Genomic DNA, 14,893 nt, shown 5'->3' on the forward strand with positions numbered 1-14,893 from the left:
ATCCTTCCTCAGTGTTAATTATCTAATTTGTGATTGTACAAATATACACCTTACAATGGCAATGGTGGGATGAGAGACAGGCAGGAGACAGCCAGGAGTCCTCTTCGTCCTCCCTTGACATAAGCTAAATGCTCAGATACGGATACCGTTAAATTTCATTGTGCCCTATAATTTTCCTGTACCTTTTGCGGTATGTATCGTTCTCATTCTAGCGAAATAGTGGAGTAGCCTACAGTACTTGCTACTCACGTGAGATATGACAGTATAAGCATGCAGACTGGGCATCTGGTGATGAGAATTATCAATAGCATGTAACTTCAGTGAAATAAAGAAGAGTTTTCTGCTGAGGAAACAGCAATGAAAGCGACCATTTACAGGCAGAATACTAATGTGATATGATCATCATTCATCAATCTCCTCATGTCCACTCCAAACATATCTAATATCAACTTGCTCGTTCTTATTTTCAAACAGCCCCTTGATTAAAGAATTAAAGGTAGGGTACAGTAAGTGATTTACTTTTGTTAAAATAAGTGTTAAATATAGCTCTATATTCTGATAGTACTCATTGCTATAGAGTGCTCTCTCTTGATTGGCTTAAATGTTGTCACCTACCTGAAAATGTACTATATTCTGTTTACTAAAGAGCAGGAGAGACCCCTGTGACCGAACAAACGCTCTGTAGCAATGATTACTATCAGAATATAGCACAGGGGTGGGCAACATTGATGATGGAGAGGGCCACTATATTTCCACACTCACTCCAGAGGGCCACGTTGCATATACTGTCGGGCAGAAACCTCTTATCTCGGTATTTTAACGTACTTCGTCATTCTACTGTACGTCACACAAAAGTGTGATTATTTTTTTTACTGGAATTCTGAAAAGTAAAATTTTTATTACATTTCAAATGCATTTAGTTATACTTACGTTGTGTATCTTTATGAACTTAAATACAAATACATTGGACATAGAAATGACAGAATTGTAATACTAGTCAATAAGCTACTAATATAGACGTAAGTGAATTAATGAAGTAATTGAAGCGGGTCATGTTTGCATGTTTGGAATTGTAACAGCTGAAATCAATAATATTAAGGCCGCATTAAGTGAAGGTGGTGGCCGCATGTGGCCCCCGGGCCACCAGTTGCCCATGTATGATTATAGAACTTTATACTTTTTAACAAAAAAAAAAAATACCAAAAAATATCACTTACCCTTTGATTGATTGATTGATTGATGTACTTTATTTAGTAAGACATGAGAACAACATGTACATGGAAGTACAAATTCACAATACAAGGTCTATACTAAACTGGAAGGCTCATAAAGCACTAAGCTTGTTTAAAATGACATACCCACGCACACAAATCATGATGACGTGTAAGAGACTGACAGATATACACACTACTATACAGAGCGTCATACAACAGGTTACTGGTATGAAAAGTAAAAATTATGTACAAGAAATAGTCTCCTGAAGGTATTTCTTTAGGGCAGTTTTGAAAGTGTGTGTGTGTGTGTGTGGGGGGGGTGCGTGCGTGCGTGCGTGCGTGCGTGCGTGCGTGCGTGCGTGCGTGCGTGCGTGCGTGCGTGCGTGCGTGCGTGCGTGCGTGCGTGCGTGCGTATACAGTATGTGTGACAGAGAGAAAGAGAGAAATAAAGATAGATAAATTCATTTAAGGGGGAGGCGGGCATGGGGCAGAGAGACACAGGGAAAGAGAGAAAGGGAGATTGAGTGAACAAGAGATGAAGAAAGGGGGGGTTCTGTTCCTAAGTCTGCTTTGAAATAGTGCCTGGACCATGTTTCAGTTTCACATTCATCAGATGTAGTCGAAAGTATAGTATCTTTAACCTGCCACAATACCCAATTTTAGTCATGTGATCCCCACGCTGAGTCTCCCTTCCACTGCACCACCGGATTGGTCTGGGTCTTTTACTTTTTAACTACTTAAAACCTATACTGAACTGGTTTTCGCTCTATGGATTAGGATTCATGTTGTTGTTTTAAGATAACATGTTGAAGAAAATGTGGTCCTAAGGGGAAACAAATACAATAACATTTTGCAATGTGGAGTCCCAGAGAAAGTGTAAAGCCAGTATCATAATAATACTCAGTGTTCCTACATGGTACAGTATAGGAACACCATTACAGAAACAAAGAACGTAGACAAGAGCATGTTCAACAAACCTGCCCAAAGCCAGTACAATGTTCTAGTACACTGCCATCATCTTTTCTTTTCTTTCGACCCTGACATACATTAGAAAGTAAAGCGAAAGCCATGGTTGTGAATCCAATGGTAAAAGCCTGCCTTAAACCTGATGTAAGCCCAACAAGAACCCATTTGACTTTGGCTTGGGTGTAGGGTGATCAGCGCGCATCACAAACAACCCCATTATGCTGAAACCTGCCCAAACATCTACAATGTTCTACTGCAGTGGTTCCTGTACCCTCTCCTTTCAACATAAATGATTGTGGGAAGAATGACGGAGGAAGAATCATAAAGGGTCTGGTGAAACATCACCAACCCCATCCTGACCAATTACCATAAAGGCCTGGCAAGTTGCCAACAGACAAACAGCCTGGAGAGAGGGCTGCAGGGCCTTAGTTAGAAGGCATAGCCTGGCATAGCACTGCCTGAGTTGGTTTGTCTTTTTGTCTGCAGTCATCTGTCTTCATTTTGATGTCTTTATTATATTTTATGCTTATTTGGTTTATCTATGGTTTTTGCTTAGGCCTCTACTGTAAATAAATACTGCACAGGACTATTGGTGTTGTTTTTTTGGGAGAAATAAATATACGCAAAACTACATTCTGGACTTTGTCAACTTTTTGGAGCCTTGGCCGTTCGACTAACGGGCATGCTCCGGGCATGCTCAAACATGTGGAGGAGCAGCACCAGTGCCAAATGGAGCAGCATGGAAGTCCTGCCGCTCCAAACTTTGGATAATAAGCTCCAATTACAGAATTCTAATTGCTCTGATCAGTGCAATATAGCCATAGCTAGTGAGCAGCACGCATAATTATGTTTGCGGTTTATGAGGCCAATAAAACATGAGGCCAATAAAACATGACTGAATCTGCGACTGTGAGTGCAAATGAGTAGTGGCTGTTTATAGACAGTGATAATGCTTCCATATAAACAGTAAACTAATTACATTATGATAATATTGACACTGTCTACTACCAGAAGCAAACTTGCATATCATTATGCTACATTAGTATGAAAATGTAATTAGCGTGTGTGAGGATTAAAGACAATCTGTCTATAAACCTGGAAGGCGATTGTATTGACATGACATGAAGTTGTACATCAGCTTAACAAATGAGACATCCATCCAGGATGTCACATTTGGTTAAGCTTTGTAAACTAAAATAATGTGTTTATTATGCTCTGTGTCTTGGTGTATGAATACCTAATGTTTTATGTAAAGCACTTTGAATTGCCTTGTTGTTGAAATGTGCTATATACAAATACACTTAACTTGCCTAAACCTTTTCAATCACAAGCAATCACCATCACCAGTTTTGCAATGAATGCATATAGAGAAGCAAGCCCACTCACTGTTTGGAATTATAGGCTGGGGCTTATTCACACCCTTAGGGCAAAATAACAAAAGTGCACCCAGCACGTGATAAAATGCCTCTATTACTGTTCATACTATTTGAAACCACGCTGTTAGTGCCAACATTGAATGTACAGTAGGTTATAACAACATTACCGACCACACACCACAAAATGGTCAACACAGCTATGGCCTACAAAGAGGTTACAGGCTCTAGAATGAACAAGAAACATACGCTGTACGGCTCATATAGGCACGCACTGTATACTACACTGACTGAAATTTGCATGTGTTTTCACTCTGAAAACATGTTCTCATCATGGAAATACGTTTATGTATCTCTCTGATTCTGAAGATTTGCTAAATTAATTGTTCTGAGCTGATGACATAAACACAGATGAGGGGAACAGACAGAGTAAGGGCTGTGTCATAGAATCTGTATGCATTGCCAGGCTCGTGTGCTGTCTGACACACAGTAAAATCTAGTTAAATTAACTAGGTTTTGCATTAGGTTATTGTGGTTCAGTGTTTTCATGGGTGCGTGAAATTTAATATGACACCAGAGCAAAACACAGTTAATAGTCTATTTTTATTTTAGCTAAAGACAAATAGTTTAATGTTACAGACAGAATCAAATGTGAATGTTACCGCGAAGAATAATGAATCAAAAGGGTTTATTTATTACCACTCATATACAGGTACAAGCAGTGAAAGGCTACAACATGTGTAATGCAGACTGCAAACTGTTTTGTACAGAGCTACTACTCAATTGACTAGAATGGAATATACCAATATGCTACCATGTTCCCTAAAAACCAACCAGTAAAGCATATAAAAAAGTCACCTATAAAGTTGATTATTTTAAGAGAATCTAAAGGACCACTTTCAACATATCTTCAAATGGCCCTCACTATTGCTCATTATAAGATGGCACCATTTCTGTCTACTAACTCTGTCTCAGATGTGAGCCGTGGACAGTTCAGAAACCCGTAAGGAAGAGAAATGCTGTGGTTTCTATTAGCTTGGAATCCCCATGAGGATGACATTGGTAGGCAGGTCTCTGAACTGTCCATAGCCCACCAATGAGACACAGAGTGAGTGGACAGAAATGGTGCCATTTTATGATGAGCATTAGTAAGGACCAAATTATATAAAGATAAGCTTGCAAATGTATGAAGTGCTTTAAAAATAAGTAATAGTAAATGAATCAATTTTGTTTGTGTGATGACCTGAGGTTTAGACCTATAGGGATCTTATTTTGGAGGATTCAGAGGTTAGTGAATAGAGAACGGTATAAAATATTATATCATTTTAGATAGCACAATCTACAGCAAGGTCTGCTGTTATAACAGACTCTATTTTCTAGGGCCCACAAAAAATAAAATGTCATCACAGTCATTCAGAGGTTCCAGGACAGTCTTTTTGTCTGTGGAACCTTATGCTCACATGCCAACATGAGTGTTGGAAGCTGGTGAGCGTTATCACATTTCTTCATCTACGTTGGTTTGTGGTGGCCTAGTCTGTAAAAAAAACAACGCCCACCCTGTCCTCCTCACAGCTGCTCCCTTCATCCTTTGTCTCCTCCCTGCATCATTTAGCTTTTCTCTGAAATTTTTCCATTATAGAATTCTAGATTTCCATCACCCTCCCTCCCATGCCTCCACCTCTCTTTCCATTCCTCCACTCCTCCCTCCCATTCCTCTACCCCTTACTTCCCCCACCATGTTACAGTTCTGTAATCATCTGCTGTTTCCCCAGTCTGACTGGCTGATAACTCGAGCCTGTGTGTGTGTGTGTGTGTGTGTGTGTGTGTGTGTGTGTGTGTGTGTGTGTGTGTGTGTGTGTGTGTGTCTGTGTCTGTGTCTGTGTCTGTGTCTGTGTCTGCGTGTGCGTGTGCGTGTGTGTGTGTGTGTGTGTGTGTGTGGGGGGGGGGGGGGGGGGGGGGGGGGGACACACGCGCGTGTGTTGGAACTGTTGCAGGTACCAACAGTCACTTTCCATCCCTGATATACAGGGATATACACTGTACTGTCTGTGCACAGCGTATAACTGCAAACTGCACTTTGGGTGCTCACTGCTCATATACCCCGACGTGTATGGTCTATTAACTTAAGTTAAGCCAAATAACAGCCCATACAAAATCAGGAATTTATAGGAAAATAAGGGCTGTTCACACTGAGCACTATAACTACAGTATAATGATAACTATTGTATAATGTTCACATTGAAGGATTTCTAAAAGTCTATCTTTTTAGTCATAGCGCTTGGTGTGAATGGCCCTTTAGATTGGATATGAATTTGTTGTTTGATAATAAATTGTTTATGTGCTAAAGCCCATGAACAGATAAAAATAAAGAGCTGGAGAGACCCCTGTTACTGAACAAACACTACTGAAATTATTATTTATATCAGAATATAGAAATGTTCTATACAAAAGTTACTTACACCACTTTGAAGAGATCAGTTTGGACAAAAACAACAAAAACAAAATGAAGACATCTAAAACCTTTATAAGCACCGACATCTCTCAATCTGATCACCCAATATATAGTTTGTAATAGTCAGGACAAGTCAGTTTGGTGTGTCATTGCCTTAGGGTCCACATTAGAGGTCTTCACGGGTCAAAAAAAGTTGGACCCATCTTGAAATGGACCTGTGGCTTTGTTACCCAAACCTGATATCCATAAATATTTTTTTCAATAGAGACCCGGTCCTAAATGGACCAGATGACCCGGTCATTGAATTATTTAATGCGACAAAAACACAAAAAAAAACTCCATGAAATCAAGGCTTCATGGGGTGTGTAATTTATAGAAAATAAGTCATTTTTGGGGTGAACTACTTCTTTAATGGGTCTTTGGCCGATCCTATACCAGAACTGACAGAGACAGAGATTTTGAATGAGTGAGAATAAACAACTATTCATTAGTAAGAGACCACACCTCTACTTAAGTTTAATTCATTTATTGAAAATAAATCAGATGAATGCGGAATGGAGATGACTGAGGGTGGGTGTGTTGTCCCTTTGAAGTTCTGGTCAGGAAGGAGCGGTCGTCGTGGTTCCATGGTCCATGTGTTCCTAGAGGGAGGAAGAGGAAGAGACAGAGGAAGGGAGGGGGGGGGGGTGAATCAGAACAAACAGGTAAGTCAAGCAAACAGGTGTATTTATAAATGGTGGTATTCGCAGGTGGAGGCAGAGGTGGCTGAGATAAGCAGAGGGTAGTCTCTACTCCTGAATTTACGTTGACTGCGTTATTCCTTTTTCAACCCTCTTTCTGGCAAGACCACACACCCTACCTGCCTCTGTTTGGCTTTCAGGCAGAAAGGAACCCGCACCCTTTTCTACCACAAAGGAGGCGTGGCTAGGTTCTAATAACATAGAAAACCGTGTTCAAACAGCAACTTAGCTCAGAGTGTTAGAATTTGAGTTTAAGGTTAGGGTTAAGGTTAGGGTTAGAAGTAGTTGCACAAATGCAAGGAAGAAGTTGGAAAAACAAGGCAGAACTAGCAATCACAATGACTACTGGCCAATCACAGCTCATATTCACTGGGTCTTGTCAGAATGATGGTGGTAAAAAGAATAACACACACTGACCACAAGTTCATCAGCTAGAGTACTCGCTGTCAGTGTACTTAACGCAGTACCTATTGTTAATACTATGTCAGTAATTTCCATTTTAGCAAAAATGTTGCGTCAGATGCATTACACATAATTAATATACAGTAAGTAAAAGAACAAACATAGTTATCAAAACATTATCAACTTACCAACTTTGTGCTTTGTGATCATTCAAAATGTCACGAAAAGGAAAATGGCTAGTAGTCCGATTGTGGCACATGGTGTGCAGGACTTCATTCCATCATCTAAAAAAAACAACAACAAAAAAAGCTATGTGAGTGAAATTATTACAATTATTATACACAGTATTTGCAAAAATAACTATTCCCCATTGACACCAAAAGAAAAATGATTAGGAATTTAAACTTCAATTACAGACAACTGTCGTGCTCAGTGATTGTTAGATTAGTTACTACTTACTTCTGACATGGATCTCTGTGCTGGTCTTTTGAGGACTCTCCACAGGTTTGGAAACTGCAAGGAAAATGCAAACTGAGACATGCCTCAAGTCTATCTACACCTACTGTACACCTACAGTATATCTACTATGTACTGCATATGTAATATATCGGTGCTGTGGGGCAGAAATCTCATATCTCCATATTTCAGCTTTTTATGTTTTTTCGTAAATAAATACCCTACCCGTCATACTAAAGTGTCACACAAAAGTAGCAAAAATCTGATCTGTTATTTTTTTATGTGTCTGTGGGTTTTATAAATATGAAAAGTATTAACAAGAGCTTGTGACTAAATAATAACTACATTGGATCCATTGCAACACGGCTTCTTTGTTTACATTTCCTGAAAAGTAACAGTTTTGGACATATGAGGTTTCCACCTGACAGTGACGATATATTCTATCTATCTTCATAATTTCCACGTATCAAAGTAGTCATATTATAGGGTAAGTGATATGTATTTGTTAAAATAAGTGTTAAATAGCTCTATTGTCTGATAGTGATCATTGCTATAGAGGGTTTGTTCAGTTAAAGGCCTCTCCAGCTCTTTAATAAACAGAAAATCAGGTTATACCAATTGTATCCAATCAGGAGATAAAACTCAGGACTACAGGATACAGGATAAACATAAACAGTGAACTGGGAAGTATTGACACAAAGAAATGATGAGCAGACCTAATTGGAACTGGAACAGTAAAACATGTAAGCTGATAAATGGGTACGCTCTCCTGAAATTGGCAACCCACCTGAAAATGTGTTTTGTGTTAAAGAACAGAATATAGAGCTTTAACCCTTTAACCATTTACCCTACCTTTAAAATGCAATGCTACGTTGCTTACCAATAAGTCGAATAGAGGCTTCCTTCTGGCTTTTCAGGCACTTCCGGCACGAGGGGATGCAACAGCGGTACCTGCCTTCATCGGAGAGCTCCACCCTCTGGAGCTTCAGTGAATAGTCTCCTTTCTTCGGCTCTCCGAAGAAAGTTGTCCTGTTGGTGTAGGCCTGGTCTTCGTCGTCGTCCATATCGTATCCGTCTCGGTGAAGGTAGATGATCTTTGGTTTCAGGCTGGGTTTGGACCATTCCACCGTCAACTGGTCTATTTGGTCCACAGGTTTCAGTTGACAGGGCAGAATGACTTCACCACCTTCATCAGCCAAGATACACGTCTCGCCTAGTACAAAACAAACAATGGATCGATACAATGAATTCATGAATAAATCATAGTTGACCTTCAATAATTAGTCAGGAGTAAAGTTATTTTGAAAGCCATAATTAGGATACTGCTAGGGGTGCTCTAGTAGATTTGGCACATACTGTATAGTATGCCTTATGAAGAAGTGCCTTTTTATGGCGTGGATCTGTAGCCTATATGGCTAGTCATCTACAGTATAAGAGTCTGTGTGTTTGTTTGTCCAGAGCTAATCTCACAAACCACTGGACCGATCTGGTGCCAAAATCTCTTGTGCACACATTTCACATGTTAGATACTTTTTTGAAATATTTAACTTTTTTAAATGTTATTGTTTTTTTTACTCCAAGTCAATGGAAAGACAATATGACTAAGGCCTAAGAAGAAATGGCACCCTTTTCACATTGGCCTATTATAGCGCCACCAGGAGGCCACAATAACCTACCTGACCTGGTGGAGACTTGTGCTCCGAGGAGCACTTTTTCTAGTTTTTAATCTATTTTCTTAACCTTTTGTTGTCTTTACAATGTTGCCATGTTTGTGTAATTGTGTTAAATATAAAGTGCCTTACAAATCAAATGTATTATAATAAAAAATATACATTATTTTATTGATATTTATTATTTGACAAATGGTCACCTATCTCCTGTTGCAATTGATATGAAATATTCAAAAACATTTTAATTTGATATTTTAGAGAGAACACTTACTTTCAATTTGACACTTCTCCCCTTCGATGTTCCCAGCAATCTGTAAAAGATGCATATGAGCCCATAAGAACACGTATTCTTCTGCCTGCACATACGTCATGTCCTAGTATGAGCGAATAGGGGAAGGGGATCAACGTCACGTGATGCCTTTGTTTGACCCGGAGAAGCATCAGCTGTCCCGAATCCAGGTCAAACAAAGGTGCTTATTGGTCAAAAACCTGGATGTGTGTCTCAAAGAATATGCTGTAATGTGGTGCCAACTACCTCTATATGTCACGATAAGGTTCAGGACCAGGTAAGGACCCAAGGCAGAAACACACGAAACCAAGAGTTGAAGTTGAACCAAACTTAATAAAACGTTTTAACATAAGTACACCTTCACAGAGCGATCAACACTATAACTAAAGAACTCCCACACTGACTGAAACTAAAATACAAACTCTCAGGACAAACAAACCGACCACTCAAACATACAGTACATTCAATCCCATTAAATAAGGACACAATTTAACTCCAACAGTCACAGCTGGGAACCCCAATTGGAACTAGTCTCTCAATCACGGCACATGAGAGAGAGTGAGTAGGAAGAGGGGGAACTGGAGAAGGGAGGAGCAGGGCACATTCAGTGGCAAAACACAGAGTCACATCAGGGGCAAAACGGGCACACTGGAGATGGACAGAGGCTGGGATCCCCCAAGGGACAGCTCCCCAGATGTCCCTCCAGGCCACTCACACATCCTGCCACCTTCATGCAACCACTACATGGCCCACAACAGGGATGACAAGGCTGGCGGGACTGCCAGAGACGCACCTCAGACACCAGGGGCACCACACAGGACCACAGGCAGGGTTAGAAGGACAGGGAGGAGGAGATGCGAGGTCTCTGGCACGCAGTGAGGCAGAGGGCACATGCAGAAAGGGAGGCAACCGGTCTGACGCCAACGTCGATCGCCTGCATCTCAGGCTGCTGGCGTGGGCGCAGCATGCCAACCAACCGGGCACAGACCTTGAGGCAGCGCTGAGTGGACGCCTGTGGGTATGCAGGTCTTCAGGTTGGATGTCAGACGAAACCCTATGGTGACGGATGTGCAGGTTGGCCTCCCAGGCCAACACAGGCGGGACCCATAGACGCTGAATTGTCTCCCTCCTTCTCAGAGGAGCTCCCTGGTTGTGTGCTTCTAAAGCTTTCATCTTCACAGGCTAAAAAACAAGGAAACTGTTTAGTCTGTCGAATCAAACCTTTACATCAGGGCTGGGAACGGATAAAATGTGTCTAATGATCAAGTTGAAAAAATGACCTTAAACAAAATTTGAATGAGTTTACAAGGCTATTTTTGATCGAAGGTGTTCATTCATTAATAAACACTGTGAGAGGAATTAGGCCGTCTACCGCTTATGGGCCAATGTGATGTTGATTGAGTGTGAGACCATCATTAGAATACACTCACGTGATAACTCATGTGTTAATTTAGCCTATCTGTTATTTATGCCTCTCCTGTAGCTACTTTCATTACAAGCCCTCTCCTATCCTGTTCTTCCCCTCCCGTCTGCTGTGAGTTTTCAGGCTCTCAGTTGCAGTCAGCGGCTCTGCCTGCACCCGCCATCCTCCCCTGCTGCCAATCCAGGCTGGAAATCATCCAGCTTCTTTTTGTCAGCCTGCTGTGGGCTGACAAATGACACCATTTAGACGTGTGTGCGGGGTCTGAGCTTGGGAGGCCGTCCAACTCCCAGGGAAACTCCCGGGGAGCTTGGGAGGCCGTCCATCTCCCGAGGCCGTCTAACTCCCAAGATCACTCTGTGGAGTGATCTTAGAATCTCAGCAGGGCAGGCTGGCAAGCGATGGAAGGAGCAAAGGCGGCTACCTCACTCTTCTTTGACCCCCCCCCCCCCCAGCCCTGACTGTCTAAGAAGGCAGTAGACCTAGCCTCCCTCTTAACAAACACACGTACAGATAATCTATTCCTTCTATATAGCCGTCTTCATCACTAGCAGTGATTTTCTTTGGTTAAAATAAGTGTTAAGTAGCTCTAATAGTCTTATAGTACTCATGGCTATAGAGTGTTTGTTCAGTAACAGGGGTCTCCATGTCCCTTCAGCTCTTTATTAAACATAAAATGCATTTTCAGTTCGGGATACCAATTGTATCCAATCAGGATAGAGAACTCAGTCAGGACATAGATTAAATAAGTGAAATTGGAAGTGATGACACAAAGAAATGAGCAGACAAAATTGGAACTGGAACACTATAAAAATGAAGCTGATAAATGGGTTCTCTCACCTGATTGGCTGACATTTTGTCACCTACTGTACCTGAACATTTATTTCATTTTATTGATTACTATCAGAATAGAACATTTCATCATCCCTTATTCCCTTCCCATGTCACAGTAAGGAGGTGCCTCTCTTGCCAAGTTTGAATGAGTCATCTCTGCATCTCTCACACATTCTCACGTGATCAGAGACAGATCTGTAGCCATGCAGTCAGATTCCACACTCCTCCACCGCTCATTCACATCTATCTTTGTTCATCTGTAGTAGGCTAACTATGACAGCCAAAAAACTCATTCAATGAATCGCAGTGGTGGAAAAAGTACTCGCATGTTTTACTAAAAGTATCAATGCTGCAATGTAGAAATACTCTGTTGCAAGTAGAAGTCAAGTAAAAATGTACTTGAGTAAAAGTACAAAAGTATTGGTATCAAAATATACTTAAAAGTACAAAAGTAAAAGTACTCATTATGCAGAATGTCCCATTTCCCAAGTTTTCAAATGTATAAAATGTATACTAATCTTTTGAAAATAGCAGATCTACAAGCTCACAATGCGTCGCGATGCGACGCATTGTGAGCTTGTAGATCTGCTATTTTCAAATGGCCGAAATGTATATAGGGCTAAAGTGCTTAATGTAAGTTTTGTAATACAAATCTTAATCTACAAAGTAACTAGTTGCTAAAGATTTCAAATAATTGTACAGTAGTTGAGTAGAAGTAAAAGTACTGAATATTGGAAATACTCCAGTAAAGTAAAAAATACCTCAACATTTTACTTAAGTACAGTACTTCAGTAAATGTTCACTTTACACCACTAATGAATGGTCACTCGTTAAACCGAGCAGTGCTTCCTTCATGTGGTGTGGGACACAGCAGGGAGAGTGATGGGATACAATTATATGAAACCAGCTGAAACTTACCGAAGACAGGACAAGGGATGCAAATATCCAGAGGGGGTAGTATTTGAACATTGGTCTCCTGATGCTTGGATGGGAAATAAAAAAATAAAAAAATAAAAAAGTCCTCGATCCTGTCCCAGCCAGGGTAGTCTACTGACTGAGACAGGACAGCAGCGTGGAGTGTTTATACTGTATATAGGCCGGCCCACAACTCGATGCAACCTATTGGCAAACAGCTGATGGGAAGGGCGTCATCTTTCAATGGGTCCAGGCATGCATGATGCAAAGAGAGCACCATCTGGCTGTACCAGAACACATTGCAAGGACATCACTCAGGACAGATTTGACTGTTCAAAGCAGGGCTGGGCAACTTTGATGATGGAGAGGAACACTATATTTCCACACTCACTCCAGAGGGCCACGTTGCATAATACTGTTGGGCAGAAACCTCTTATCTCCCTAACGTTTTTTCGTAAATGAATGCCGTACCTTGGCATTCTATGTCACACAAAAGTAGTGTGATCTAGCAAAAGTAGCAGATCTACAAGCTCAAAACGCGTTGCAGTGCGACGCGTTTTGAGCCTGTAGATCGGCTACTTTTGCTATTTTTGAATTGGAATCAAGATTTTTTTTTTGTGACATTTTTTAATTGGTATCTTGAAAAGTTGATTTTTTATTTAATTTCAAATGCATGTACTGTAGTTATACTTATGTACTTATGTACTGTAGTTTATCTTTATGAACTTAAATACAAATACATTGGACATAAAAAATAAATGTAATACTAGTCATTAAGCTACTATAATATACAGTCAGGTTTGCATGTTTGGAATTGAAATTAAGTGAAGGTTGGGGCCGCATGTGGCCCCCGGGCCGCCAGTTGACCATGTATGGTTCAAAGCAAATACCTCGAGCTGGTAGAGGCCTGGCCTGTAGAGCTCAATCGGCTGTGAGCACGAGGTGGGCTGCAGGGGATTTCCAGGGCAGTCTCTGCATCAGGCTTCATTGCATTAGAGGGCTGCAGGAGAGGAAAGTCACTAAAAATATCACCGAAGCAGCAGAGAAAGCGTCAAGGTGGTTGTGAGTGGGGATCCATGGAGTAGCAAGCTGCTTGGACACACGCCAGGATCACCCCCGGGCGGCTGGGTGCACTTTTCTCTGTACTCAAAGTCGCTTTACAAAAACAGAACAAACTAAAACAACTGTATTATGAGAATAACTAGTTATAAAACTAAAAACTAAGCAAACAAAAACATTAAAATTAAAAGGCAAAAGGGGGGATTAGAATTAGGTGCGGAATGCGAGTCTGAAGAGGTGGGTCTTGACCCTGGGTTCATCACTGACGATGTGTCCAACAGAAAGTGAGTGAGTGAGTGGGTGAGTGAGTGAGTGCCTGATGGAGGGGAAGGGAACTGGTTGGAATAACGTGTTCCTTCCACGCGCTACGTCCAACCAGGGAAACTCTCCCCTGTCAGATGACAAGAAGGTCAGTTGCTCTCATGCATTGAAGGAGGCATGAGCTCGGCCCTGGCCTCCCTAGGCTGGTGGGGGGAGTGTAGTGCCCAGGATCACTTAGCAAATTGGCACCGGGTGAAAAAAGGGTTACAAAAATCTAGGGATAAAATGTTTTCATTCATTTCATTGTCTTTTAAACAGTTCATATAAGCCTCTCATAATGCCTGCATAACAACACAGTTTGTTCAATATCGTTCATACAGCATGACTTGACTCTTAGGCAACTGAGTATGATGGAGCTGAATTGACGCTCAACTAAATATATAGGCTTTAAATGGATAAAAATTGCTCTGTTCTTATTTCCGCAGCAGTTCTGAAATCACTCTTTCCACAGCTGGGTACCTGAAAATGTCTTTCAATCAACAGCCTTTTTTTTGTTGTTGTTGATAACCTCTCGCCACAGATCAAACGTAGCCTACAGGTAATCCAGCAGTGTTTGCAGTGAAACCAAACAACTCTGTCCACAAACTGTAACATTCTCTGTGTTCTTCAGATATGTTTTCTGACAACTATAGCAGTTGGCCTATTATATATATTTGTTTGTTTTAGTTTTTGTGAATAGAATTTTATTTTGACTTTGGTAGAGTATGTTAATAAAATATAACTTATACAATTGGGGTGGTTGTATTTGGTCTCCCTGGTCTTCTATTGAGCCATTTAGATCC

At 40.9% G+C, this 14,893-nt stretch overlaps 1 protein-coding gene across 3 annotated transcripts; it reads right to left on the minus strand.

The window, feature by feature from the left end:
- Window positions 1–6,515: 6,515 nt before the first annotated feature.
- Window positions 6,516–12,848, minus strand: LOC308083131 (myelin-oligodendrocyte glycoprotein-like). 3 transcript variants are annotated; one of them, XM_080425287.1, is made up of 6 exons: window positions 12,735–12,848; window positions 9,545–9,584; window positions 8,484–8,816; window positions 7,607–7,660; window positions 7,336–7,431; window positions 6,516–6,646 (listed from the first exon to the last, which is right to left on the minus strand). In XM_080425287.1, exons 1-5 carry the CDS (start codon window positions 12,783–12,785, stop codon window positions 7,358–7,360), a joined length of 552 nt encoding a protein of 183 aa, XP_080281413.1. In that variant the 5' UTR covers window positions 12,786–12,848; the 3' UTR covers window positions 6,516–6,646; window positions 7,336–7,357. The 3 variants fall into 3 exon arrangements, with proteins under 3 accessions (XP_080281413.1, XP_080281414.1, XP_080281415.1); XM_080425288.1 differs by lacking the exons at window positions 6,516–6,646; window positions 7,336–7,431; window positions 7,607–7,660 and adding exons at window positions 10,356–10,744; window positions 10,935–10,970; window positions 11,073–11,210 and having other exon boundaries at window positions 8,749–8,816; window positions 12,735–12,834; XM_080425289.1 differs by lacking the exons at window positions 6,516–6,646; window positions 7,336–7,431; window positions 7,607–7,660; window positions 12,735–12,848 and adding an exon at window positions 10,356–10,918 and having other exon boundaries at window positions 8,749–8,816.
- Between the last annotated feature and the right edge of the window lie 2,045 nt (window positions 12,849–14,893).

This window comes from Gymnoscopelus braueri (assembly GCF_963280865.1).
Source record: "Gymnoscopelus braueri genome assembly, chromosome: 4".
Lineage (NCBI taxonomy): Eukaryota > Metazoa > Chordata > Actinopteri > Myctophiformes > Myctophidae > Gymnoscopelus > Gymnoscopelus braueri.

Coding starts and splice junctions, on each gene's coding strand:
- LOC308083131 (XM_080425287.1), bottom strand. CDS start 12,785: ATGTTCAAATACTACCCCCTCTGGATATTTGCATCCCTTGTCCTGTCT. Junction 7,661..8,483: donor AGCCTCTATTCGACTTATTG/GTAAGCAACGTA, acceptor TTTTCCTTGCAG/TTTCCAAACCTGTGGAGAGT. Junction 7,432..7,606: donor CACAGAGATCCATGTCAGAA/GTAAGTAGTAAC, acceptor TGTTTTTTTTAG/ATGATGGAATGAAGTCCTGC.